The following is a 27,417-nucleotide window of genomic DNA, read 5'->3' as shown; positions in this document are numbered from 1 at the left end:
TCCGGAGCAGAGAGTTCCACTGCTGAACAGCTCTCACAGTCAGGAAGTTCTTCCTAATGTTCAGCTGGAATCTTTTCCTGTAGTTTGAAGCCATCATTCTGTATCCTAGTCTCCAGGGCAGCAGAAAACAAGCTTGCTCCCTCCTCCCTATGACTTCCTCTCACATAGCTCTCATAGCCAGACATGGCTCTCATGTCCCATCTCGGCTTTCTCTCCTCCGAGCTAAACATAACCAGCTCTCTCAGCCATTTCTCATAGGGCTTGGTTTCGGAACCTTTAGTCATTTTGGTTGCTCTTTTCTGGACAAGCTCTAGTTGGTCCATATCCTTCTTGAATTGTGATGCCCAGACCTGGACGAAATATTCCAGATGAGGTCTTACCAACAATATAGAAAGGGACTAGGATTATGGGAGAGACAGTTTGATGTTGAGTTATTGTTAAGATTATTCTAGGCCATGGAAGGAGTGAACCCATACGTCCCGATTCTGCAATGCTGAATATCCAAAGTGAAATAAACTAAACTCACGACCTACAGAAGCCAACTACATGACAGTCCAGCAACCCTGTAAATGTTTTAATACCACTCTATTCAGAAGAGCTACATAACTCACTCCTGGCTCAGTAGACCTGGGAGTCATACAGCCATCTCAGACCCCCAGTAATATAATCTTTATAGCACCTCTCTCTACCACAGGAACTGTGCTTTCCTTTTATATCAGTAATATATACTGTACCACTCCATCCTTAAATGGAGACAGCTTCCCTCTTTCTCTATAAGGTCAGCTATGACGCTCTGCATCAAACATCTTTAAGGTGCACAGTGCTGAATTTCAGGATCACTATTCCCTGAGTGTCTGATAAATATAAAACACCTCCCTCCCCCCAAATACACACCTCTTCACTGAGATCAACAAGAATTAGTATCTTTTGACCATCTTTTGGAGAACAAAATATTCTGTGCACAAGTATCACATTGAACAAAGAGCCTTGTGCCTTAACATTTAGAAACTCCTGCCAAGTAGTAAAGCTAAAAAGAGTCCAGTTGAGGAAAAGAGAGAGGAAGAATGAACAGAGTAAAATGTTTGTGCACTAACACATGATGTGTTCATGCTGAGTGATGGTTTCTATACCCATCAATGCTTGAGATATATCTCCACATGCTTGCTTTTGTTCTATTGTGCTGACTTATTTCAAGTTGTAAATGTTTCTTAGCAAAACATCTCCCGTTTCTGCTATGCTGTTGTGTTGAGTTTCCAAAATGGCAAAGGGTTTCTGTCATATTGGAAGGAGGGACGGGTTGCTGCTAGGCTGCTAGGCCGCTGGGCGGCCGACAAGTCACTGCGGCTGGAGTGCCGCCCGGCTGGAAGGAGGAGCCGACTGCGGCCTGGCCTCCCCGCCGTGCCGCCGGCAAATCACCGCGGCTGGAGTGCTGCCCGGCTGGAAGGAGGAGCCGACTGCTGCCTGGCCTCCCCGTTCGTGCCGCTGGGCCGCCGAACAGCCGCCGCCGGCTGTTGGAGTGGAAGTGAGGAAGCCGAGGACGGACTGCTGCCGCTGAGCCGCCGAAGCGCCGTTGCTGGTCCACCGCCGCCGCCGGCCGCCGGGTGGGGGGGCTGGGCGCCCCCTGGCCCCCTGCAACCGCGGCCGGTGGAGAGCCATCGCTCGGCCGCTGGGCTCCTGCACCACTCGGCTCTGCCGGGCTTCTGTTGAGCTGCTGGGCTGCTGCTGGGCTCCTGGGCTGTTGGCCCGTGTTGACATCAGACGAGCCCACCTCCATCCGCCATTTTGGTTGAGCTGGAATCGAGCGTCCCCACCGGTGGCCGAATCCGCCCCGCCTCTTCATCTTCGGGCGAGTCCACCCGCCGGCTCAGAAGACCTCACGCCGCCTCCCTCCCTCCGCCAGGCTATCGCTGACCACCTATCAGCCTATTGGATCGCCGGGCCGCCGCCGCCATTTGCTGCAAATTGGAGGGGCCGGGTGTTGGGCCGCCGTGGAGTCGCCGCCGCTGGTCCGCCGCCGCCGCCGGCCGCCGCCGGCCGCCGCCGGCCGCTGGGGGTCGAGACCGGACGCTCCTGGCCTCCGCAACCGCCGCCGGTGGGAAAGCCATCGTCGCTGGGCCCGCTGAGGTGTGGGGCCGCTGTTGGACCGCTGAGCCGTTCCACCCTGGGCGAGTCCGATTTCACTGAGCGCCATCCGAACTGGCCACGGCTGCGTAGCCTTTCCTATTAGATCTCTAAATAGGCTTCTTCGCTGTTATTTACTGAGCAAAGTGTGGCTAACATCTGTGCTGCCCCACCCCCGAGTTTTCAACTCCGGAAGCCTATCCGCTGGTTTATCAACCGCCTAGAGTCCCATTAGACTCTCACTGGGGTCATAGCAATATTTAGTTAATATCGTATAATATCAACTAGCACTAGCACTTTCCGACAGTCATTGTTTGCCATCTGCTATCATTGCAAGTAGAATGATTTAGAACACCTAGGCACCTGCCACCTGCTGCTAGACCGCACCAGCACTTTCACCCCGGCCCGGTCCCTCTATGCCGCACTTTATACCGCTAAGTAGAGCACTTTAGACCTAGCACCTTATTAATGTGCCTTTGAATGTGTTTTGCTGCTAAGAAATTTACGATCATCCTCGCTCATTGACGGACTGCTCCTGAAATCCTTGCACTTTAAGAACTAACTATATTAATATTACCACCTATATTGCTGCTACCCATGTGGCCCCCTGCCCCCCTTTGGATACTGTTTATGTTACTCTGGTGTGGTGGAGGGGGCGGGAGAGGAGGTAGTCCGGAGCCTGGGATTGAGAATGTGGTAGGGCGGGGGGAGGGGGGATGCTGGCAAGAACCAAGAAACTTAACAACAAGCATAGAAGAAAGCACTCTTATGACTCATAATTGCGGCATGGAGGGGGGGAGGTGTTCCACTAGCCGTGGGGCCCCCATAGAGGTCGTGGTGGGAAGGAGGAGATGCGGGAGAAGGAGACCTCGAATTCGGCCTGATTCGGACCGCTTTTCTAAATTAATTACTCCCAATAGGTCTCCTAAGGTAATTTGGTGTAACCAGGTGAGCGGGCCCTCTGGCTTGAAGGTGGTGTTGTTGAACGCCAGGTCTGTCAACGGAAAGACAACTTGGATCCAGGACTTAATCCTGGAGGAGCGGGCAGACCTGGCGTGCATTACGGAGACCTGGTTGGATGAAGCGGGGGGCGTAAATCTCTCCCAGCTTTGTCCTCCAGGTTTCTCTGTGCAACACCAACCAAGAGCCGGAGGACGGGGAGGCGGGGTCGCAGTGGTCTATAGGGATACCATCCATCTAACCAGGAGCCCCATCCCGCAGACCACAAATTTCGAATGCGTCCACCTGAGGGTGGGTGACCGGGACAGAATAGGGATTCTGCTAGTGTACCGTCCACCTCGCTGCACTACAGTCTCCCTACCTGAGCTAGCGGGGGTGGTCTCGAGCCTGGCGGTGGAGTCCCAACGGCTTCTTGTGCTGGGGGACTTCAACATCCACGCCGAGACAACCCTCACAGGTGCGGCTCAGGACTTCATGTCCGCCATGGCAACCATGGGGCTGTCCCAACAAATAACTGGCCCCACCCACTGTGCTGGACACACATTGGACTTGGTTTTCTGTCAGGGATGGGAGCAGGGTGGCGGTGTGGAGGAGTTGTCCATCTCTCCGTTGCCGTGGACCGACCACTTCCTGGTTAGATTTAGGCTCACTGCGCCCCCTAACCTCCGCAAGGGTGGAGGACCCATTAAGATGGTCCGCCCCAGGAGACTAATGGATCCGAACGGATTCCTGACGGCTCTTGGGGAGTTTCCCGCCACCGCGGTAGGCGACAATGTCGAGGCCTTGGTCGCTCTCTGGAATGGGGAGATGACCAGGGCTATTGACATGATCGCTCCGGAACGTCCCCTCTCAAGTAACCGAGCTAAACCAGCCCCTTGGTTCACCGAGGAGCTGGCAGCGATGAAGCGAAAGAAGAGGGTTCTAGAGAGCGTGTGGCGATCGGACCCAAGCGAGTCAAACCGAGCACGGTTTGTGTCCTTTTTGAGGGCATATGCCGCGGCAATAAAAGCCGCAAAGAAAACCTTCTTTGCGGCCACTATTGCGTCTGCAAAGAACCGTCCGGCGGAGTTGTTTCGGGTTGTCAGAGGTCTTTTAACTCCCCCCACTGGGGGGAGCCCTGACAACTCGACAACGCGCTGTGAAGCATTTGCTCGGTTCTTTGCAGACAAAGTCGCTTTGATCCGCTCCGGGCTGGACACCACATTAGATGCAGTCTCCGTGGATGTGACACAAGCACCTGCTTGTCAGATTTTGTTGGATTCTTTTCAGTTTGTGAAACCCGAGGATGTGGACAAGGTACTTGGAGGAATGAGACCCACCACGTCCATCCTAGACCCCTGCCCATCCTGGCTTCTTAAGGAGGCCAGAGGGGGATTGGCCGAGTGGGTAACGGTGGTGGTTAATGCCTCCCTTCGGGAAGGCAAGATTCCAGCGAGCCTAAAACAGGCTGTTATAAAGCCGCTGTTGAAGAAACCATCACTCGACCCCACTAAATTGGACAACTTTCGGCCTGTTTCCAATCTTCCCTTCTTGGGCAAAGTCATGGAAAGCGTGGTGGCCTCACAACTCCAGGTATTCTTGAGAGACACGGATTATCTGGATCCGGCACAGTCTGGTTTCAGACCGGGACATGGTACCGAGACGGTCTTGGTCGCCTTAGTGGATGATCTGCGCCGGGAGCTAGACAGGGGGAGTGTGTCCCTGTTGGTGCTCCTGGACCTCTCAGCGGCCTTCGATACCGTCGACCACGGTATTCTTCTGAGGCGCCTTGCAGAGATGGGCCTTGGGGGCACTGCATTGCAGTGGCTCCGGTCATTTCTGGAGGGTCGTACACAGAAGGTGTTACTGGGGGATTCCTGTTCAACGCCGCAGCCGTTGTCCTGTGGCGTTCCTCAGGGTTCCATCTTATCCCCCTTGTTGTTTAACATCTACATGAAGCCGCTGGGTGAGATCATCCGGAGTTTCGGGGTGCGGTGTCACCTGTACGCAGATGACGTCCAACTCTGTCACTCCTTCCCACCTGCTACTAAGGAGGCCGTCGAAGTCCTGAACCGGTGCCTGGCCGCTGTAATGGTCTGGATGAGGGCGAACAAACTGAAATTAAATCCAGACAAGACAGAGGTACTCCTGGTCAGTCGCAAGGCCGAACAGGGTATAGGGTTACAGCCTGTGCTGGACGGGGTCGCACTCCCCTTGAAGGCGCAGGTTCGCAGCTTGGGTGTGACCCTGGACTCATCGCTGAGCCTGGAGCCCCAGGTTTCAGCGGTGACCAGGGGAGCATTTGCACAGCTTAGGCTCGTGCGCCAGCTGCGCCCGTATCTTGGGAAGTCTGACTTGGCCACGGTGGTACACGCTTTGGTCACATCCCGCCTCGACTACTGCAATGCTCTCTACGTGGGGCTGCCCTTGAAGACGGTCCGGAAGCTCCAGCTAGTCCAGCGCGCGGCAGCCATGTTGTTAACGGGAGCTGGACGCAGAGAGCATACAACGCCCCTGCTGTCCCAGCTCCACTGGCTGCCGATTTGCTACCGGGCCCAATTTAAGGTGCTGGTGTTATCCTACAAAGCCCTAAACGGTTCCGGCCCAAAATACCTTGCAGACCGCATCTCGGCCTACGAGCCCACGAGGGCCTTGAGATCATCCGGGGAGGCCCTTCTCTCGGTCCCGCCTGCCTCACAGGCACGTCTGGCGGGGACGAGAGAGCGGGCCTTCTCGGTGGTGGCCCCCCGGCTGTGGAACGCCCTCCCTGCTGAAGTTAGACAGGCGCCCTCATTGATGGCCTTTCGTAGGAGCCTGAAAACATGGCTCTTCGAGCAGGCCTTCAACTGAGTGTTGAATGACTATGGAATGATCTAGGACTACGAATTTGGCTATGACCCCAGGACTTGGCGAAGCGGATTTTTAGTATAAGTATATGTTATGTTGTATTGTCTGGTTTGTATCGTCTTGGCTTACTGTACACTGTCTTCTTTGTTGTTGTTCACCGCCCCGAATCGCCCTCGGGCTGAGAGGGGCGGTCAAGAAATGCAAGAAATAAATAAATAAATAAATAAATAAAATTCTGAATTATGAGTTTTTAGTTTGCATTCTATTACAGCTATTACTGGTTTTGTACCTTGTGTTTGGTGTATGTTTTTTATATTTATGTGTTTTTATCTATCTATCTATCTTATTGTGGGTTTTGACTATTGTACTACTCCTTGAGCTGTTAGGAGAGGGGGTAATAAATAAAATTTATCATCATCATCATCATCATGAAAATTGTATTCTTAGAGTTGCATTACATATCTAGAAAAAACATTACACCCACCTGATCATGCCACTTAAAATTAAGGCAGGAAACTATGTATATAAAATTCCCTACATGATGAAAGCAAATGTCCTATTTCTGTGTAGAAAATCAGTATGTTGAAGATCAAGACAAGCGCATAGTTTCATTTTTGCATGTGAAATAGATCCATATTGTCTGTGATTGCACAGTGACTACCTGAAGTTGCATAACACAGCAAATAAATAACAACAGCAATGGCCAGGGCATTTCAGGGTCATATTTTTTTTTAGAAAGAACAGAGGTACGAGAACATTTAAAAGTATGGTGGAATATGAGACTGTGCATCAGTGAGAAAGCCATTGTCAGTTGACCTGTTTGTAATAGTTCTGTAGTTATATCATTGGGACCAACTATCATAAGCATGTGGACAATTTCAACAAAGGGAGGAAACCATGAAAATGAACAAAATCTGGTTACCAGTATTTAAAAAAACTTTGAAATCAGGACAGTAAATAAAGTACAACAAACAACAGGGGAATTAGATTGTTGTAGGTTTTTTCGGGTTATATGGCCATGTTCTAGAGGCATTCTCTCCTGATGTTTCGCCTGCATCTATGGCAAGCATCCTCAGAGGTAGTGAGGTCTGTTGGAACTAGGAAAAGGGGTTTATATATCTGTGGAATGACCAGGGTGGGACAAAGGACTCTTGTCTGCTGGACAAGAGTCCAGCAGGGGAATTCCTGACGTGAAACAATCAGAGCCAACTAACACCTCCCAACAAAGGATTCCCTCAGGCAGGAAGCATCCAGGTTTGATGCTGCAGGGCCATTAAATGCTAATCAAGGTGGCCAATTGTGACATTCACACTTGCCTCAAACTGGCAAGAGTTCTTTCTCTCACCCTGGACAGTCCACAGTTATATAAACCTTACTTGCCTAGTTTCCAACAGACTCCTCAACCTGTGAGGATGCCTGCCATAGATGTGGGTGAAAGGTCAGGAGAGAATGCTTTTGGAACATGGCCATACATCCCGGAAAAGTCACAGCAACCCATTGGCCATATTCACATAATAATAAGCCAGAATGCAGAGTGCTCAGGCTTCTTTTGGCTAGCGGTATCAACAAGCCAGGAACTGCAAGTTTAACTTGTTACCCAGCCAGGGATCTTGGCTTGTTGCACCCCTTAAAAGTCAGAATCAGAAACCAGATTTCATCCTTTGTTTTGAGGAACATGCCTGGAGTTCAGTTCCTGGCTGGTTTAGTTCCAGGAGTAATCTGGCTTCAGCCAATAATTCATAAAGGATAAGCTAGGGATCACCAGAATTCTGGATTACTATAGTGTAGAAAAGCATCTGTATATAACTTACATTTATAGTTTAGGAAGACATTCTCAAAACGTAAGTTGCTAGCTTTGCATGTTTGATTTTTGTTCTTTTTTTTGGTCTGATAGTAAATCATCCTATTTGGGAGGTTGATGTGAAATGTCTAGCAGAGCTACAAGAAGATATTAATGAACAGATTTTAAATTAGATTTTGGGAAATGTGCAAAGAGAAGTCTACGTCTTCCATTTGGTGTGGCCTGACAGCCCCGTGGGAGCAGCTTTGTTCCAAACGGGAGTATTGTGTGTAGTAATATAATCGGCCTATACGTTTTTTAAAACCACCTTCAGAGTTTAATTGGAGGAAAAAAATGCCTTGGTCAATCAGAATTTAATTTTCAGTCCAGCAAATCACATTGCCCATGCATTAGAAAACTGTTTTCGATTGACAAGCGGGTTATTAAAGCAATACAGCAAGTGCTCTATGATACTGAGCCTTTCCGTAATCCCTTATGAAAACCTTTTACAAAGTATGATTGAAAGAATTTCTGCTCTTATAGAGATGCTGGAAGAATATTTTTCAAGGCCCCCAAGTTTTAATATTTCCAATTGTAAAATCTTTGTTTAAGAAGTTAAAGGCACAAAAGCTGGGAAATGGTTCTCCACTTTAATGTGGGAATTAGAGAAAGACCAGAGTGTCTCGCCTGGCTTGAAATGTTGGAGAAGACAGACTAATTCTTTGTTTTTTCACTGCATTTTGGAAAATATTGTGACACCTTGGAACCTGCTTTATCAGTCAAGTACATTAGAAGATGTGGCCTGTTTTACAAGATGGGTAAAATCCTTGTAAAATGGCTTCCTCACTACAGGCAATGGGCAGCCTCCTGACCATGGTGCTGTGCCTTCCTGTGCAACCACAAAAGAGTTTTGTTATAGGATATATTATCAATTCAGATGAAAATGTGGAAAACCTCAACAGCCTTGATCAGTTTTACACAAGGACTGAATATAAGACTATAAGACTCAGGATTGTCTGCAGTAGGAGCCAGACTATGGCAGATTGCTTTGAGATTCATCAAAGCACAATCCAGTGGGGGAAATATCTCCTAGAGCAGTGGTTCTCAACCTGTGGGTCCCCAGATGTTTTGGCCTTCATCTCCCAGAAATCCTAACAGCTGGTAAACTGGCTGGGACTTCTGGGAGTTGTAGGCCAAAACATCTGGAGACCCACAGGTTGAGAACCACTGTCCTAGAGGCAGGAGATAATGGAAATCACTGTCTAAGTAGAGCTGGAAGTGAACTTGATGATACATTCAGCCTGCATTCTCTTCTTATATCTAGACCAGACTATATGACCATACACAGCGAGACCTCATAGAATTGAATTCATTTACAAATACCATATACATTTCATACAGCAGAACCCCAAGTTATGTAAGGTTTGGACGGTTTGGCAAGAGGGAGGTGGGATTTAAATGAAATGAATTAATAAATGAATGGGGTCCTCTTAGTCATAACCATTGTGCCACTTTAATGTTTACATAATACCAAAATGGAGTAAGAAAAAATAGGTTGACATACGTACGCCCCATGGTTTTGTGAGTGATTGTGTGTTTGTGTACATATAAATATGTGTACCCACCGCCAGTACACCGAACTTGGAGGACAATCTTACTTGGACAACGAGGGATTGCCTAAGTAATTAAGTAAGTAAGTTATGACTAAGCAAGCAATAAGAACGGACAAACAAACGGTCATTACAAATAGATGGAAGGTCTACCTCAACTAGGTGAAAAATGGAGGAGCCAATGAAGAAAGAAAAAATACAAAGACTTTACCAGTGACTGGATCTGCAGGATTAGTAGAAATATACTGTGGTTGAAGAGGAAGGGAGAGAGAGAAAATATATCATTTACACCAGTATAAATTAGCATGATGCCATTAATATGAGAAGAAAGGAAAGCTTAGAGAAGACAATTCTGCTGGGGAAAATGGAAGGAAAAAGGAAGAGGGGCCGACCAAGGGCAAGATGAACGGATGGGATCCTTGAAGTGATTGGATTGACCTTGAAGGAGCTGGGGGTGGTCACGGCCGACAGGAAGCTCTGGCGTGGACTGGTCCATGAGGTCACAAAGAGTCGGAAACGACTGAACGAATGAACAACAACAACATTAATATTTGTTAAATTACTTGGGATTTTTGCTTGTAACACTTGGAATATGGTTTGCTGGTTTGTGTTTATAGCAATACATACATATATATGGAATCCAATTCATGCTGGGATCATCTCCTAACCTTTTACTTATACTGTTTTCTGTTTGGTCTCTCTTGCGTGCCACTTTGATACCTTGTGACTGAGCCAGAAGTGGTTTACCTTTTACTGTGGTTCTTTTATGAAACACTTCCAATGTGGAGATTCTGTCTCAGGTGTGTTTTTGGAAATAACATTCCCTGGTTATCCAGGATGGGGTTTGAAATCAATTTTTTTTTGCCCAGGGAAAGGATTGGTGCCGAGACACAGAAGTATCAAGTTAGTCCTAGCTACTAGAAAGGAACTGCTGGGGGAAAAATAATGAAATGAAATTCTTTAACAATGAAAAAGTCCCATCGAAAGGCCAGAGTTTTATGGCTCAAGAAAACTGAATTTCAAAGAGCGGAGCATTTTCTTCTCTGAGCACCTGTGGGTAATACTAAAGGAGTCACAGCCTTACGGGATTAGATTTCACAGCAGGTTCCTGTTCTCTTCATCATACAGAAAGGTTGCCTGGCATATTGGAATAGCTTTTCAGCATCCTTTTGGGTTGAGCCTTTCTTTCTCTGAATGGTTCTAAATAAGGATCTTTTCCCTAGAGAACCTGGAAATGCAAGGAACAACATCAAAAAAGATGTCTGTGTAGCAATGCTACTTGTTCAAATTATTTTCTTTCAGGGCTCTTTTTCAAAATGAAGTTTTCTTTCACATTGTTCGTTATACTGTCTTTACCACCATCCCATCCAGCATAGTAATTAAAATGGGATGACAGTTGATGATACGATTAATGATCTGTTGACTTAAGCAATATGTCTGCATGGTTTCTTGGGTAGAAATGGTCAAAATTTCTCCTTCCCTTCTAAAGTTCATTTTTGTCAATGTCATGACATGGGAACTATATCATTATCTCCCCTATACGGTACTACTTACTTACTTATTTAAGTGATCCCTTGTAGCCTGAGGATGATGGTCTTGGTGGTGTGGAGCCCTATTCTTAATCCTCATGTTCTCCCGCAGTGAGGACATTGGTTTGCAGGTGGAAGGTGGTCCTGGTCAGGGTTGGCTTGACGCGCCTTCCTCTTGGTATGTTTCTCTCTATCGCCCTCCATTCATGTCTCTTTGAATTCTGCATTACTGCTGGTCACAGCTGATCTCCAGTTAGAACGCTCAAGGGCCAGTGCTTCCCAATTCTCAAGTGTCTATGCCACAATGTTGAAGGTTGGCTTTAAGCCCTTCTTTCAATCTCTTTTCCTGTCCACCAACATTACGTTTCCCATTCTTGAGTTCGGAGTAGAGCAACTGCTTTGTGAGATGGTGGTCGGGCATTCGGACATTCTTGAGTTGGGAGTAGAGTAACTGCTTTGGTAGGACGTGATTAGGCATGTGGCACAAAGAGTACTTCATCTCACCTTCCATAGCTACAGCACAGTGAAAGAACAAGTCTTCCAAAGAGGTTGGTGGAGCTGTCCATTGACAAGATACAGATTGGCTTTCATTCCATTCTGATCATTCCTTTCTGGGGGTGTTGTGGTCTGCCCCAGTCTTTCATGATGCCTTTCCAGCCATAGCATCAGTAGTGACTTATTTTGACTTCTCTTATAAGGAGGAGAGAAGAGAAATAGAGAGAACAAAAAGAAGTCTCTCCCAGGCATGTCTTCTCCTTGATGCTATGTGTGCATATATATCCGCTTGTTCTAAGTGGTTGGTGGAGCTGTCCATTGGCAAGATACAGACTGGCTTTCACATTTTTCTGCTCAATCAGTGGGGATGTTGTGGTCTGCCCCAGTCTTTCATGATGCATTTCCAGCCATAGCATCAGTAGTGGCTTATTTTGACTTCTCTTGTAAGAAGGAGAGAAGAGAAAGAGGGAGAACAAAAAGAAGTCTCTCCCAGGCATGTCTTCTCCTTGATGCTACGTGTGCATATATATCAGTTTGTTTCTTGCAACAAGTCTGTAGATATAATGTCCTTGGCATCCTCTTTGCAACATCTCCTGAACTGGAAGGTGTTTTCCCTGCTTATATTGTGTGGCTAGCTAATGTTAGCCCGTTAATGTTATTTGGCCTTTTCCCAAAAGTATAAACAGCATATAAGGAGAGCAGAGCTAATGGGATCGCTCAATATGTGGTCAGGGTTTCTTTCTAGTAGGCAAATCCACTGCATTGTCTGCAAAAGGAAGTGATCCTGTTTACACAGCAAGACTGATCAGTACTTAGCTGACTCAGGCTTCCTTTAGGCAGAACCCAATTGTATATATGCTCTGGGGCTTTGCTCTGAGGCTGGGTAAAATCCTGTCTCCACCGAAAATAAAATAAACAGAATTAAACTATACAGATCTGCGAAAAGCAGTAATTCATACAAATGATCAAAGCTCCTAGTCCTGTGTGTGGGAGAGTTCTTCCATACGCTTTCATTTCTATTTTTAAGACAGACTTCTGTGATAAAACAGATCAATATCAGTTAAGCAATTTTGTATTTTCCCATCTGTGGGACAAATTTTCCATGCTTTCTTTTTTTGGGGAGGAGGTTAAATCAGAATGGCCGATACCAGTCATAGAATCATAGAATCCTAGAGTTGGAAGAGACCTCATGGGCCATCCAGTCCAACCCCATTCTGCCAAGAAGCAGGAATATTGCATTCAAATCACCCCTGGCAGATGGCCATCCAGCCTCTGTTTAAAAGCTTCCAAAGAAGGAGCCTCCACCACACTCCAGGGCAGAGAGTTCCACTGCTGAACAGCTCTCACAGTCAAGAAGTTCTTCCTCATGTTCAGATGGAATCTCCTTTCTTGTACTTTGAAGCCATTGCTTCGCGTCCTAGTCTCCAGGGAAGCAGAAAACAAGCTTGCTCCCTCCTCCCTGTGGCATCCTCTCACCTATTTATACATGGCTATCATATCTCCTCTCAACCTTCTCTTCTTCAGGCTAAACATGCCCAGCTCCTTAAGCCGCTCCTCATATTGCTTGTTCTCCAGACCCTTGATCATTTAATATGTGAAGTCAAGTAACTTTTGTATAGTTCTGCCTTGAAGATTCGTATAACTAAGAAATGTAGGCTTAGTTGCAATTGGGAGAACTAATAAAAATAGGCAATGTAGATAGGAACTGAATGTGATTTTTTATTCCTCCGTGGCAGGAAATGTAGCTCTTGTGTGATTGGGACCTGTCTGGTCTTCACATAATTTTTGCCACTGGGATTTTTGTAGGTCTGATATCAGTCTGATCATTTCCATGGTTGGGGATCTTCACACAATACAAGTGGAAATCATTTCCAAATACCTAACAAGGCCATAATAAATAAACATGCCTCCAGCAAGGAATGTAAGTGATGTGCCATATTTTAAACAATGCTAATTTCAATAAAATATAATCAACAAAAATGCAGGCTTGACTAGAATTCCAACAAACCATGACATACGTTGAAAATGCGTATAGCAAACATCTGAACTCAATCTTAACATGTTGAAATGAGACACAGATAGAAACAAGGTCTGCATGTTTTAATGCATGATAGAAGAGTCTATCCATGACAGCACGAGTAATCATATCCAGGAACATTTGTTGGTCTTGTTCAGTTGTTTTGTTGGTCTCTTTCAGTGGAGCTATTTTAATATTCTTTTAATATTCTTGGCCACATAATGAGAAGACAGGAAAGCTTGGAGAAGACAGTGATGCTGGGGAAAATGGAAGGAAAGGAAGAGGGGCAGACCAAGGGCAAGGTGGATGGGTGGTATCCTTGGAGTGACTGGCTTGACTTTGAAGGAATTGGGGGTGGCCACGGCCAACAGGGAGCTCTGGCCTGGGCTGGTCCAGGAGGTCACGAAGAGTCGGAAGTGACTGAATGAATAAACAACAACAAATTTTAATATTCAACACACCAGTTTCCAATAGCATGGAATAGCTTTATTAACTTTGTATGCTAATGTTTTCCAAGGCAGTTAACATTGTTTGAAATATTACAGATCACTTCTGCTGTTTCCTTTGGTTCATGTTATTTATTTATTGTCTTATAAATATCTTGCCATAATGTTTTGTTTCTGATGATCTTCACTCTTCAAACATGAAACAGCTAGTACATTTGAAATCCCTGTTTGCTATACCACCTTCATGTTTTTTTCCTACATTTCTAACAATATCACTAGAAATGTGTGTGTGTGTGTGTGTGTGTGTGTGTGTGTGTGTGAAAAAAGTGGCAGTGCCCCTGCTCATTGAGGACTACACAAACTTTTACAAAAAGGGCAAAGTCACCCAGCTGAATTACCTCATCGGAACAGTTTAGGAGCAATTCTAAGTTTAAAGTAATTGCATGGCTTATGGTGAATTTCTGAAGAAACCTTATTAGTAGTCTGCTGCGGAGCTTCCATTAGGTTTCATTAGTGGTAGTGAATCATGAGAGCAGTGAGTCATAAGTCATACAAAGCCTATGCATGTCGCTTCCCTTCAAGCTTTATTTGGAGCTGATGCAGCTGCGAAGCTGCAGACCTCATGTTTATCACTCAGAAAAACTCAAGCATCATGTCTTGCATTGTGTCACAATAAACTTCCCGAGATGCTGTTTGAAAGGGAGATACTCGACTTCCTCAGTCCTCCCTTATCACTTGCCAGTTCAAAATGATTTGGAGATGAGTGGGCTCCCTCAGAAACTGAGATGCCTGCAAATTCTACAACAAAATCTCTCCAAGGAAGCAATCAGACCATGAGAGTTTCTGTACGCTGGTTCCCAATAACCTACAAAAGCAGATAGATGAAATGTCTCTTGACCAAGAGCTGATCGATAAACTTGCCTTCACTCTTGGGGATCGGCCGTGCCAAGAAAGTTTGTACTGGAGCACTCCTGCAAACATAATAGGTGAGCACATTGATGCAGGTGTAATTGCTTCTTTTAGGTCAAGTTCTGAAGATCAGAAGTTAGTGGGAAGCGATCGACATCGCTGTAAAAGACCACACTACCACAGTTGTGAAAGTCAAAGGCACGGTTCCCTGGCTAAATATTGTGTCGTGAAGATCAATACCAGGGAGCATATAGAAGCACATTTTGGACTAGATCTCCTTGCTGAATTGTATCCTGTATACAAATTGGTGCAAAGATATTCAGCCTAGTTTATGCCCTCACTTGGCAATGGTTGTACCCAAATCTACCTTAGAAGTCTTTGGCTTTTAAACTTTTAGTCGTGATGCATTTTCAAAGTGATGTAGAACATCGAAAGAAGCCTTATAAGCCATTGAGACTACAGTAGCGTCTTGCTTATCCAACCTTTGCTCATCTAACATTCTGTTAACAGGAAGACATTGGTTATTATATGGTTTTAATGGTTTTTGTATTATTGTATTTACTCGAGTATAAGCCTAGTTTTTCAGCCCCCTTTTTAGGCTGAAAAAGCTCCCCTCGGCTTGTACTCGAGTCAAGGTTATTTATTCTTTTACTCTGTTATTAGTATTATTTTATTACATTTATTATTTTACTCTATTATTATATTTACATTATTTTGCTCTATTATTATTCTATTTATTATTTTGCTCTAATATTATATTTACAGTATTTTACTCTATTATTATTATTATTATTATTATTATTATTACATTTACAGTATTTTACCTTATTATTGCTACATTTATTATTTTACTCTATTATTACTGTTTTTATTGCATTTTCATTATTTTACTCTATTTTTATTATATTTATTATTTTAATAATAAGTACATTTACATTGAAGGAGGTTAGAATAATGGTTTAATAAGAGTTGGACAGTCTTATCTTAAATTATAGTTTTATGTAAATATTCAGAAACATTTAGCCTATTGATGCCTCAGTTAATGTAATTTTATTAGTATCTATTTTTATTTTGAAATTGACCCATAGTGGATGCATTTCCCACCCTCGGCTTATACTCGAGTCAATACCTTTTCCCAATTTTTTGTGATAAAATTAGGTGCCTCGGCTTATATTCGGGTCGGCTTATACTCGAGTATATACGGTATATTTCTTTTATATTGATTTTATAATGCTGTTTGAAATGTTTTAATTGTATATTGAGGATTTTTATGGCATCAAATTGCTGCCAATTTGTAATCTGCCTTGAGTTGCCTTTGGGCTTGAGAAAGCCAAGATAGAAATATCGTAAATAAATAAATAGATAATATTATCCAAAGCTGTCTGCCTCCTGCCCGAATCCACAGTTGTTTCAATGCATTGCAATATTTTGGTGCTAAATTCGTAAATACAGGAATTACTGTTATTTTTATTATTTCTGCTATTTATATCCCGTCTCTTCTCTATCCCAAAAGGGGGACCCAGGACGGCTTACATAGGCAGCAATTCAGTGCTGTTAAATGAACAATGAATACAATAACCATTAAACAAACCATCAAACTATTAAAATTCATAAAATACATAAGCCATTAATTAAACAATATACATACATTTGTTACCAAATAGAATTGTATCCTCATGTAAATTGCCTTTCCAATCCATTTCCACAAAAGTATTAATTTATGTCTGCTGACCGAAAGCCTGGTCGCATAGCCACAATTTTACTTTCTTCCTGAAAGCCAGGAGGGATGGGATTGATCGTATCTTGCTTGGAAGCGTGTTCCACAGGCGGGGGGGGGGGGGGGGGCACCACCGAGAAGGCCCTGTCTCTCATCCCCACCAGCTGCATTCGTGATGTTGGTGAGAGCAAGAGCAGGGCCTTCCCGGATGATCTTAAGTTACAAGGTGGGACGTAGAGGCAGATGCGTTCGAACAAGTAAGCTGGGCCAGAACCGTATAGAGCTTTATAGGTCAAAACCAGCACTTTGAATTGAGCTCGGAAGTGGACAAGCCGTCAGTGGAGCTGACGTAGCAGAGGGGTGGTATGCTCCCTGTATGTAGCTCCTGTAGCAACTGTGTATTGAACTGCTTTTTCTGTCAATTTTTGTGAAACATGATGTTTTGGTGCTTAATTTGTAAAATCATAACGCAATTTGACGTTTAACAGGCTTTTTCTTAATCCCTCCTCATTATCCAACATTTTCGCTTGTCCAGTGTTCTGCTGGCCCATTTATGTTGGATAAGCGAGAGTCTACTGTATTTGTCCATATAACTCTGTAATTTAAAACAAAAAACACACTAGCAGTTTCTCTTTAAATCCCATTTCTTGTTTTTGAATGGAAGGTGTCTGGAATTGAACCAAAGACCTTTCGCAAGTAATCGCGCATAGCATTCAGCTGCGGACTGCTCTTCATGTAAAAGCACTTGTTGACAGCAATGACAGCAGTAGGAATCTATTGAAGTCTATACTTCCAATGACTGTAGAATATGGCTATTAGATAAGATTTTAAATTTAGCTTCAGATGTTTCACTGTGACATGGTAATAGGAATCTAGGCTATGGATTGTCTTGTGTCATTGTGGTGAGCACTGCAAAATAAAGGAGATTTTTCCAGCCAACATCTGCTTTCTTTTTGCTTCTGCATCTCGCAAGATTGTCAAGAAGCAAGCCCCCCTGAGGAGCACTTGAGTGCTTTGCATCTCACTTTCATCCTTTTAGTTAAAATATCACTCTTCTTAGGCCAATCCAGAATAAAGAGCAGAGATATATTTGTTGGAGGACTCACTCTTTGATGAATATTTTTCTCTGCCCCTTTTGAATGGAAAAAAATAATGCTGTCTGGAAATTACACTTGAGATGCATATTAGATTTTCCAAGGAAATCTTTATCAGGGAAATCTTTTCGTTCATAACTTGCTGTTCTGAACAGATAGATGAAAAATATTTAGAAAGTGATGAGGTTTTCAACCATTGGGTTTTAGGGACCAAGCTTGTCTTTCCTCAATTCCTTCTGGGTGATGGAGATACGGATACTGGAGACAAGTACCCCACAGTAGCAAACAATAGTATGATTTCTCTGCTGTGGCATTGTTGTTCATTCGTTCAGTCATTTCCAACTCTTCGTGACCTCATGGACCAGCCCACACCAGAGCTCCCTATCGGCCGTCACCACTCCCAGCTCCTTCAAGGTCAATCCAGTCACTTCAAGGATCCCATCCATCCATCTTGCCCTTGGTTGGCCCCTCTTCCTTTTTTATTTCTATTTTCCCCAGCATTATTGTCTTCTCTAAGCTTTCCTGCCTTCTCATGATGGCCAAAGTACTTCATCTATGGCATTACAGCTGTGGCTTTAATGACATCATATCACACAAGGGTGGTAGACCATACGAAAATGCCTGAAAAGTGAGATATAGGATATGTATCTATAACATAGTTGTTCCATGCAGATATGCCGGCCGCATGACCTTGCAGGTGTCTACGGACAATGCCGGCTTAGAAATGGAGATGAGCCCCACCCTCCAGAGTCGGACACAACTAGACTTGATGTCAAGGGGAAACCTTTACCTCCCAAAAGTGGGTGCCACCCTAAAGAGGCAGTTACGAACACATCTTTGAGTTTTTGGATTCCGTCATCCTAGGAGTTCACGATGCCAAATTAACTTTTCCAAACTCTGATGATGCGAAATTTATAATCCTTCGTTTCAAGATTATATGTGGTTTTGAATATCCACAAGAAATCCAGGAACATTTCCTGAATGGATGCAAGGGTTGTCCTCTATATCCAAAGTATGACAGTCTCAGTTTAATTTCCTTGCTTACTAATGCAGGCCTGATCTTGTATTAACACAACTGTGTTGTTGTAGGTTTTTTCGGGCTATATGGCCATGTTCTAAAGGCATTTTTTCTCCTGACATTTCGCCTACATCTATGGCAAGCATCCTCAGAGATAGTGAGGTATGTTGGAACTAGGAAAAGGGGTTTATATATCTGTGGAAGGACCAGGGTGGGACAAAGGACTCTTGTCTTCTGGAGCTAGGTGTGAATGATTCAACTGATCACCTTGATTAGCATTTGATTGCCTGGCAGTAATCTTTTGTTGAGAGGTGATTAGATGTCCTTGTTTGCTTCCTCTCTGTTGTTGTGCTGTTCTAATTTTAGAGTTTTTTAATACTGGTAGCCAGATTTTGTTCATTTTCATGGTTTCCTCCTTTCTGTTGAAATTGTTCACATGCTTGTGGATTTCAATGGCTTCTCTGTGTAGTCTGACATGGTGGTTGTTGGAGTGGTCCAGCATTTCAAGGAACATGAAAGGCACTGCAGACTACTTCAACCAGAGAAGTCAGCCATAGCAGAGCACCTGATGAACCAACCTGGACACAGCATTTTATTTGAGAACACAGAAATGCTGGACCACTCCAACAACCACCATGTCAGGCTACACAGAGAAGCCATTGAAATCCACAATTTCAACAGAAAGGAGGAAACCATGAAAATGAACAAAATCTGGCTAGCAGTATTAAAAAAAAACCTCCAAAATTAGAACAGCACAACAACAGAGAGGAAACAAACAAGGACATCTAATTACCTCTCAACAAAAGATTGCTCCAGGCACTGCCAGGCAATCAAAATGCTAATCAAGGTGATCAGTTGAAACATTCACACCTAGCTCCAGCAGACAAGAGTCCTTTGTCTCACCCTGGTCATTCCACAGATATACAAACCCCTTTTCCTAGTTCCAACAGACCTCACTACCTCTGAGAATTCTTGCCATAGATGCAGGCGAAACGTCAGGAGAGAATGCCTCTAGACCATGGCCATATAGGCCAAAAAAACCTACAACAACCCAGTGATTCCAGCCATGAAAGCTTTCGACAATACATTATCATAACTGTATTTTTCTGAACTTTTAATCCTTTTGCTCACATCTCTATCTCAGAAAATATGTTGTTTCTTCCAGTGACACATAACACAGAGCTTTGGTTTCTTGTAATTTACGGTGAAAGCATCCATATAACGTTATTTCTTCTCCTTCTTTCTCTCTCTCCCATCTCTCCCCCCCCCCCCCCCCCAACCATCTTTCCCAACCCCAGGCGATATAAGTCAACCCCAGTGTGTGCAGACCTGCAGAGCAAAATCTTCCAGTGCTATCAGGAGAATTCCCAGCAGACGCTCAGCTGCTCAGCCCTGGCCAGCGAGTACTTCAAGTGTGTCAACCATGCCAAGCAGGTGGGTTCAGAAAAGAAGCCCAAGGGAGAAGAAAGAGGCCTCCGTGTCTCTTTTGAGATCTCTGCGGGCCATCGTGGTCGTCCCCTGTTTTCAATCATTCTGCCACATGCCGTTATTATCTCCACCTTTTTATTGTTGCTTTACTGCCTGCCTGCAGTTTGCTCCGTTTCTGTATTATTTATTACTTCCTATCGCAAACTCTTTATTATTTATTTTCCTTATGATGTGATTTTCATTTATAGATTATCCTCATTTAATTTCCTGTTGCATCTTAATATATAAATCTAGGATATGAACCTAACTTGTTGTAGGGATAGAATTTGGATTCATTCTCCATTTCACAAATGCCTAAATCTTGCCTGTTTGGTTGTTTCTGCCCAGTCTTGAGTTGCAAATATTGATTTTTCCCATTTTGTTAGTTCTGTACTATATTGCTTGTCATCCTTCCCAGTAGATGTTTGCTTCTTTGGCTCCCTTATACCAGTTCACCTCATCCTGGACTTTCTCACGTGTTCCAGATGTTTGGTCTTCTTAGTCCAGCTACGCAAAGGTCATCCACATGCAGCAGCTTCCCATTAATCTTTCCGTAACGCAAAATCAAAACTAAGAAATGTATCACACCAATCCTGTGAATGTGTTTTTCATGCTAGCTTCTTTGCTCCAAAATATCTGCTCACCTGCCCTGTTTTTAAGGTATGTGTTGTTATACACCAGGTTTTTGGAGCCTTTGAACCCACCAAAGCGAAATTAGCCCACTTTGCCAAACAGTAGTTTTGCAGGGGTTTGCTAAACAAGCACACCTGGCAGGGATGAGAGACAGGGCCTTCTCAGTGGTGGCCCCTTGGCTGTGGAACGCCCTTCCTACAGATATCAGATCAGCCCCCTCCTTATTGGCATTTCGGAGGAAAGTGAAGACCTGGTTGTTCGAACAGGCATTCGATTAGGCAGTGTAATTGATTACAGGAACACGGAATAACAGATGATGAGATTGGATTCTGATTCTATTGACGAGACGCGAATGATTTGTCATATTGATGTGTAATTGTTGTTATGCTATTGTTTTTTAATGTTCTAATGGTTTTGTAATGTGTGCATTGAAATTGCTGCTGTTAACAGCTTTTAGTTGCCTAAGGGCTGAGAAAAGCGGTATATAAATGAAGTAAATAAATAATAAATAAATAAAATAAAATGCCTACCTGGAAAATTGGTACAGACATAATTGCACACCCAGCAGATGTGCAACATGTAGCTGGTGGGAATTTATTAGAGTAGTGGTTCTCAACCTGGGGTCCCCAGATGTTTTTGGCCTCCAACTCCCAGAAATCCTAACAGCTGGTAAACTGGCTGGGATTTCTGGGAGTTGTAGGCCAAAAACATCTGGGTACCCCAGGTTGAGAACCACTGTATTAGAGCTTAATGGACTACTCGTTTTCAGTCCTCTCTGCAGTCACACCCCATTTGTAGACTGTGCCTTCACCCAAAGTCCAGTTCACGCTGGCGTTGATTTCAGTCCATCACAAGTTAAAATACAGCTTTTTAAAAAGAGGGTTTGGAACCTAATTGATTTTTCCTCATGTTTTTAAATTGTGTTTAAATAGTCTTTTGAACTACTTTAACATTTTATGTTATTGAATGTTCCTAGTCTGTTCAAATTGGTTTTTTCCCCGACTGAAATTCCGAATAGCTTTATTTGTCTAAATTGATTTACCCATGATGTATGGCGGAATTAAAATATTTTAAGAGAGAGTAAATAGTTGCTCTTGGAGTGAAGGTAGTCTCCATACTCTGAACTATTGGTCCAGAAAGTCTCCCAGAGGAATAAAGGAATTAACATCACAGAATCATAAAATTGACCATAAGGGCCATCTAATTCAACACCCACTATGCGGGAATATTCAGGCAAAGCATTCTTATAAGAAGGTCACCCAAGTTCTGCTTAAAGACCGCCAAACTCAAGCAACTCCTGCTTAAAGACCTCCAAACTCAAGCTACTTCTGCTTAAAGACCTCCAAACTCAAGCAACTTCTGCTTAAAGACCTCCAAACTCAAGCAGCTTCTGCTTAAAGACCTCCAAACTCAAGTAACCTCTACTTAAAGACCTCCAAACTCAAGCAACTTCTGCTTAAAGACCACCAAATTCAAGCAACCTCTGCTTAAAGACCTCCAGACTCAAGCAACTTCTGCTTAAAGACCACCAAATTCAAGCAACCTCTGCTTAAAGACCTCCAGACTCAAGCAACTTCTGCTTAAAGACCACCAAATTCAAGCAACCTCTACTTAAAGACCTCCAAACTCAAGCAACTTCTGCTTAAAGACCACCAAATTCAAGCAACCTCTGCTTAAAGACCTCCAAACTCAAGCAACCTCTGCTTAAAGACCTCCAAACTCAAGCAACCTCTGCTTAAAGACCTCCAGACTCAAGCAACTTCTGCTTAAAGACCACCAAATTCAAGCAACTTCTGCTTAAAGACCACCAAACTCAAGCAAGGTCTGCTTAAAAGACCTCCAAACTCAAGCAAGTTCTGCTTAAAGACCTCCAAACTCAAGCAACTTCTGCTTAAAGACCACCAAATTCAAGCCACTCTTTTGGCAGTCTATTCGACTTTCAGAACAAGTCCCAAAGTTCTTCCACACATTTTTGTGGGATTTCTTTTCCCATAATTTTTAATCTACTGGTTCCACTCCTATCCTGTGAAGCAGTAGAAAACAAGCTTGCTTCATCTTCTGTATGACAGCCCTTAGATGTTTGAAAATGGTCATCATCTCATCACTCAATCTTCTCTTCTTCAAACTACGCAACTCCCTCATTGGGTTTAGTTTGCAGATCTTTAACCGTCTTACTCTCCACTTGTGAGCACCTTGACTTTTATCTAAGTTCTAGATGAGGATGGGGGGAAATGAGCTCCTAACTATGTTTTAGTACCCCAGACCAACCCTCAAGACCCCAGATTTTTAAAAAATCAGATGAAATAACACCTGGAAATGGTCTAAAACAAAGCAAAAATAGCCCAAATTTCTGGTTTTAAAAATAATTATCCCGAGTCCCTGAAATCCCCACCAACAAGCTGTTTTTAGCAAAACCAGAAGTGGTGTGATATAACTTCAGATTGCCAGAAACCCTCCTGGGGGTATGCCAAGTAATCACAGAGATGTAAATAGGCCTTCATCCCTGGCACAGTTGCCCCAGTTGTGGCCTAGATGTTTCCCTGTATGGGCAACGGGAGACAGACAGTTAGAAGGAAGCCATTCTCAATACGTGTGCAGCTTTTCTTTTTCTGATTTCCCATTAATTTTCAGCTGCCTCTGTTGGGAGAACTTCTCTCTGGAGCATGTCCAGTGGCTCTGCATTAATACTGCCAGCAAAGGCAGTTGTGCGTCCGCATGGCTCGCTTAGGGTAGTGCTTTATAAATTATCCTCCTCTTTTTTTGTTGCAAATCCATTTCTGTGGTTGGCTTCCAGAACTCTTTCTCTCTCAGAAACATCCCCAGTGGACTGGAGGGGCCAGAAGCCACACTCTCGCTTGCATGGCTATCATTTGCTTGCTTTGCATGTCTTCAAATCCACTGACATGCCAGTTTATAATGGCTGTCAAGGCAGCTGGCCAAATTTACTCTGTGGAGTCTCTCAAGAGAACGCCATAAGCTGGTGCAGAACGGAGAGATGGAAAGGGCCAATTATGGCATCTTTATAGATACATGATTGTTGCTTGTTCTCCTTTGCCTTCTGTGTTTTCTTCTCTTGCTCTCATTTCTGAGTCGCTCACTTTATATTCTGCAGTACACCTTCATCACAGCTCTCTGGCTCTTCTGCATTTGCCGATGGTCAAAAAGGGAGCAGAAAAGAATAGTGTTTTATTTGGTTGACTTCTTCGTTCAGCAGGTTGTGAAGTGAAGCAAGATTAGTAACTCCATTCTCCCACAATTGCAATCACACTCCTCGTAGAATCATAGAATCAAAGAGTTGGAAGAGACCTCATGGGCCATCCAGTCCAACCTTCTTCCAAGAAGCAGGAATATTGCATTCAAAGCACCCCTGACAGATGGCCATCCAGCCTCTGTTTAAAAGCTTCCAAAGAAGGAGCCTCCACCACATTCCGGGGCAGAGAGTTCCACTGCTGAACGGCTCTCACAGTCAGGAAGTTCTTCCTCATGTTCAGATGGAATCTCCTTTCTTGTAGTTTGAAGCCATTGTTCCTTGTCCTAATCTCCATTGAAGCAGTAAACAAGCTTGCTCCCTCCTCCCTGTGGCTTCCTCTCACATATTTATACATGGCTATCATATCTCCTCTCAGCCTTCTCTTCTTCAGGCTAAACATGCCCAGCTCCTTAAGCCGCTCCTCATAGGGCTTGTTCTCCAGACCCTTGATCCTTTGAGTCGCCCTCCTCTGGACACATTCCAGCTTGTCAATATCTCTCTTCAATTGTGGTGCCCAGAATTGGACACAATATTCCAGGTAAAGTGGTCTAACCAAAGCAGAATAGAGCATGGGGAGCATGACTTCCCTAGTTCTGCCCCTTTATCTCACCCTGAGGTTTTAAATCATTTTATGTACATGCTTCCCGCTCTCTGTCATTATGTTTGGTTTCTATGTTTTGCGTATATTGTTTATATGCTTTGATGTTTTATACTTTATTGTTATGTTGTTTATTTTATTGCAATTTGTAATTTTGTATTGTAATTTGTTGTTTGGGCTTGGCCCCATGTAAGCCACCCCGAGTCCCCATTGGGAGAGATGGTAGCGGGGTATAAATAAAGATTATTATTATTATTATTATTATTATTATTATTATTCATAATAATCCAAAGGACAAGCGGTTTTTTTGGAGGTATTTTTGACAAGTGCTCATGTAGCTATAATTCTTATGCGATAGTGGATTCAGATATTTTCTTTTCAAATCCTGTTTTTATTTAGAAGATGATGTTTTTTTCTCAACATTGAAACAGCATTAGTGTGAAAATGCACTTTTTACCTCAAGATAACACCTTCCATTGGTACGGAGACTCCTGTGTGACCTGGACTGTCATTTCTGAACCAATGACAAACTGCAATTTCCTGCCTCTGCTTCTGCAAGTTTCATTTTTTCCTCCTCCATTTCTATCCCAAATTCGCATTTTGTGCTATAAGTGCTGATGTTGATTTCATTGGCAAATAGGACTGACTATCTGCTGCTTTGCAGCAATAGTGTAACCTTTCCAGAGCCTTTGAAAAGCTTTCTGTGAAAACTATGAAACCAGTGTGACCTACAGTTGGACTCGTGGAGACTAGGGTTCAAATCCGCACTTTACCTTGCAAATCTGCTGGATGATCTTGCACTCTCTCTGTCTAAGAGGAAGGAAATAGTAACATTCCTCCAAATAGGTTTGCCAAAAGAGCTCTACAATGGGGTCCCCATAAGTCAGAGCTGAAGGCATATAAGAATGAGTAAAGAAGGGGATAAGACTTCTTCTTTGCTTTGAAAGGTATTTCTCTTTTATAGTAGTATGGAAGAATCCCCACAAGGAAAGGCTTCTTCCATGCCTATTGGTGTGGATCCTTCTTATTAAGCAAGAGCAAGGGTGCTGAGGTTGCCATACGAGGTGGTTCCACAAATGGAAGAATGACCATCTCTGCAAGCCATTACAATTTATTTATTTAAAACATTTATATTTATATTTAGTTTCATAATTGCAGAACGATTGAAGAATTTACTATGTAAAACAATAAAAGAAGATCAGGCGGGTTTTTTACCCAAAAGGAATCAAAATCAAAACGTAAGGACAATAGTAGACCTAATCGAATACTATGAAATTAAAAACCAAAAGAAAGTGATGCTATTGGCTATCGACGCGGAGAAGGCGTTCGATAACGTAAATTGGAATTTTCTGAAACTTCTAATGAAAGAATTAGACATTGGCTACTATTTCCAGAACATAATAAATGCTATTTATGAAAAACAGGAAGCTAAAATAATGATAAATGGATATAAAACAGAAAGCTTAGAAATTCAAAAAGGGACGAGACAGGGATGCCCCTTGTCGCCGTTATTATTCATACTAACACTAGAAATTTTAATGAACAAGATAAGAGAGGAGAAAGAACTGAAGGGAACAAAACTACAAGGAAAAGAATACAAAATCAAAGCATTCGCTGATGATTTAATATGTATTGTAGAAGATCCCCTGGAAAAATTAGGAAAGTGGTTAACAACAATAACAGAATTTGGATCAGTAGCAGGATTCAAAATGAATATAGAAAAGACGAAAGCCTTGACGAAGAATATATCAGCCAAAGAACAAAAAAAGATTGAGGAAATATGGAAGATACAAATTGTGCAAAAATTAAAGTATTTAGGGATTATACTGACAACAAAAAATCTACAACTGCTACAAAATAATTATACAGAGACATGGAAGAAAATAAAAAAAGATATGGAAAACTGGAAAAGTCTAAATTTAAGCCTATTAGGCAGAATAGCAACTGTGAAAATGAAGATATTACCAAAAATGGTCTTCCTATTTCAAAACCTGCCGATAATAAGAAATCAAAAATTACTGAAAGATTGGAATAAAGACGTAATGAACTTTATATGGCAAAAGAAAAAATCAAGAATAAAATTCAAATATATGATCGAAGAAAGGAAAAGAGGTGGCATGGGAGTCCCAGAATTCAAGACATACTTTGAAGCATGTACTTTAATGTGGGTAAGGGATTGGTCAAAATTAGAAAACGAAAAATTATTGAATCTCGAAGGGATAGATCTAAGAGCAGGTTGGCACCAGTATCTGTGGTACGATGGAGTCAAAAAGGAAAAAAAATTCGGTAACCATTTCATACGTTCGGCTATATACAAAACATGGGAAAAGTACAAGAGAAAAATCTGCGAAAAAACCCCAATGTGGATATCACCATTAGAAGCCGTACAAAGAAGAGAATTAGGGTGGAATGAATGGCCGAAATATAAAGACTTGGTGAAAAAAGAAAGAGGCAAAATAATCCTAAAAACCCAACAAGAGATGAAAGAGATCAACAGTAAAATTTCATGGTTTCAATTTGGACAGATAAAAGAAAGCTTCAAAAAAGACGAAAAGATTGGCTTTGAAGACCAAACAACTTTCTGGGATAATATAATGCAGACGGAAAAAATAATAATAACAAAGATATATAAAAAATTAAAAGAATGGAATAGAGACCCGAACGAAGAAAAGGAATACATGAAGAGATGGAAAGAAAACATCGGAAGAAATATAAAAATCGAGGAATGGAAAGAAATTTGGATGAAGAAATCAAAGTTTACATATGCAACAGACCTCAAGGAAAATTGGCTGAAAATGGCTTTTAGGTGGTATATGACACCGCACAAACTCGGCAAATGTTACAGCAACGTCAACACAAGCTGTTGGAAATGTAGGAAAAAAGAGGGCACCCTGTTCCACATGTGGTGGACATGTGACAAGGCAAAGCTGTACTGAAAAAAAATACA

At 43.1% G+C, this 27,417-nt stretch overlaps 1 protein-coding gene across 3 annotated transcripts in view; it reads left to right on the top strand.

The window, feature by feature from the left end:
- Positions 1-27,417, top strand: part of CHCHD3 (coiled-coil-helix-coiled-coil-helix domain containing 3) — a 312,145-nt gene that overhangs the window by 272,880 nt on the left and 11,848 nt on the right. For all 3 annotated transcript variants that reach the window (XM_060776417.2, XM_060776415.2, XM_060776416.2), the window contains one exon: positions 19,821-19,956. In XM_060776417.2, the coding sequence (XP_060632400.2) occupies positions 19,821-19,956 (136 nt within the window). The remainder of the gene's footprint in view (positions 1-19,820; positions 19,957-27,417) is intronic.

The sequence above is a fragment of the Anolis sagrei genome, chromosome 5 (genome assembly GCF_037176765.1).
Source record: "Anolis sagrei isolate rAnoSag1 chromosome 5, rAnoSag1.mat, whole genome shotgun sequence".
In the NCBI taxonomy this organism is placed as follows: Eukaryota; Metazoa; Chordata; class Lepidosauria; order Squamata; family Dactyloidae; genus Anolis; species Anolis sagrei.
Note: the sequence above shows the minus strand (reverse complement) of the source record. Positions and strands in the feature narration are given on the sequence as shown.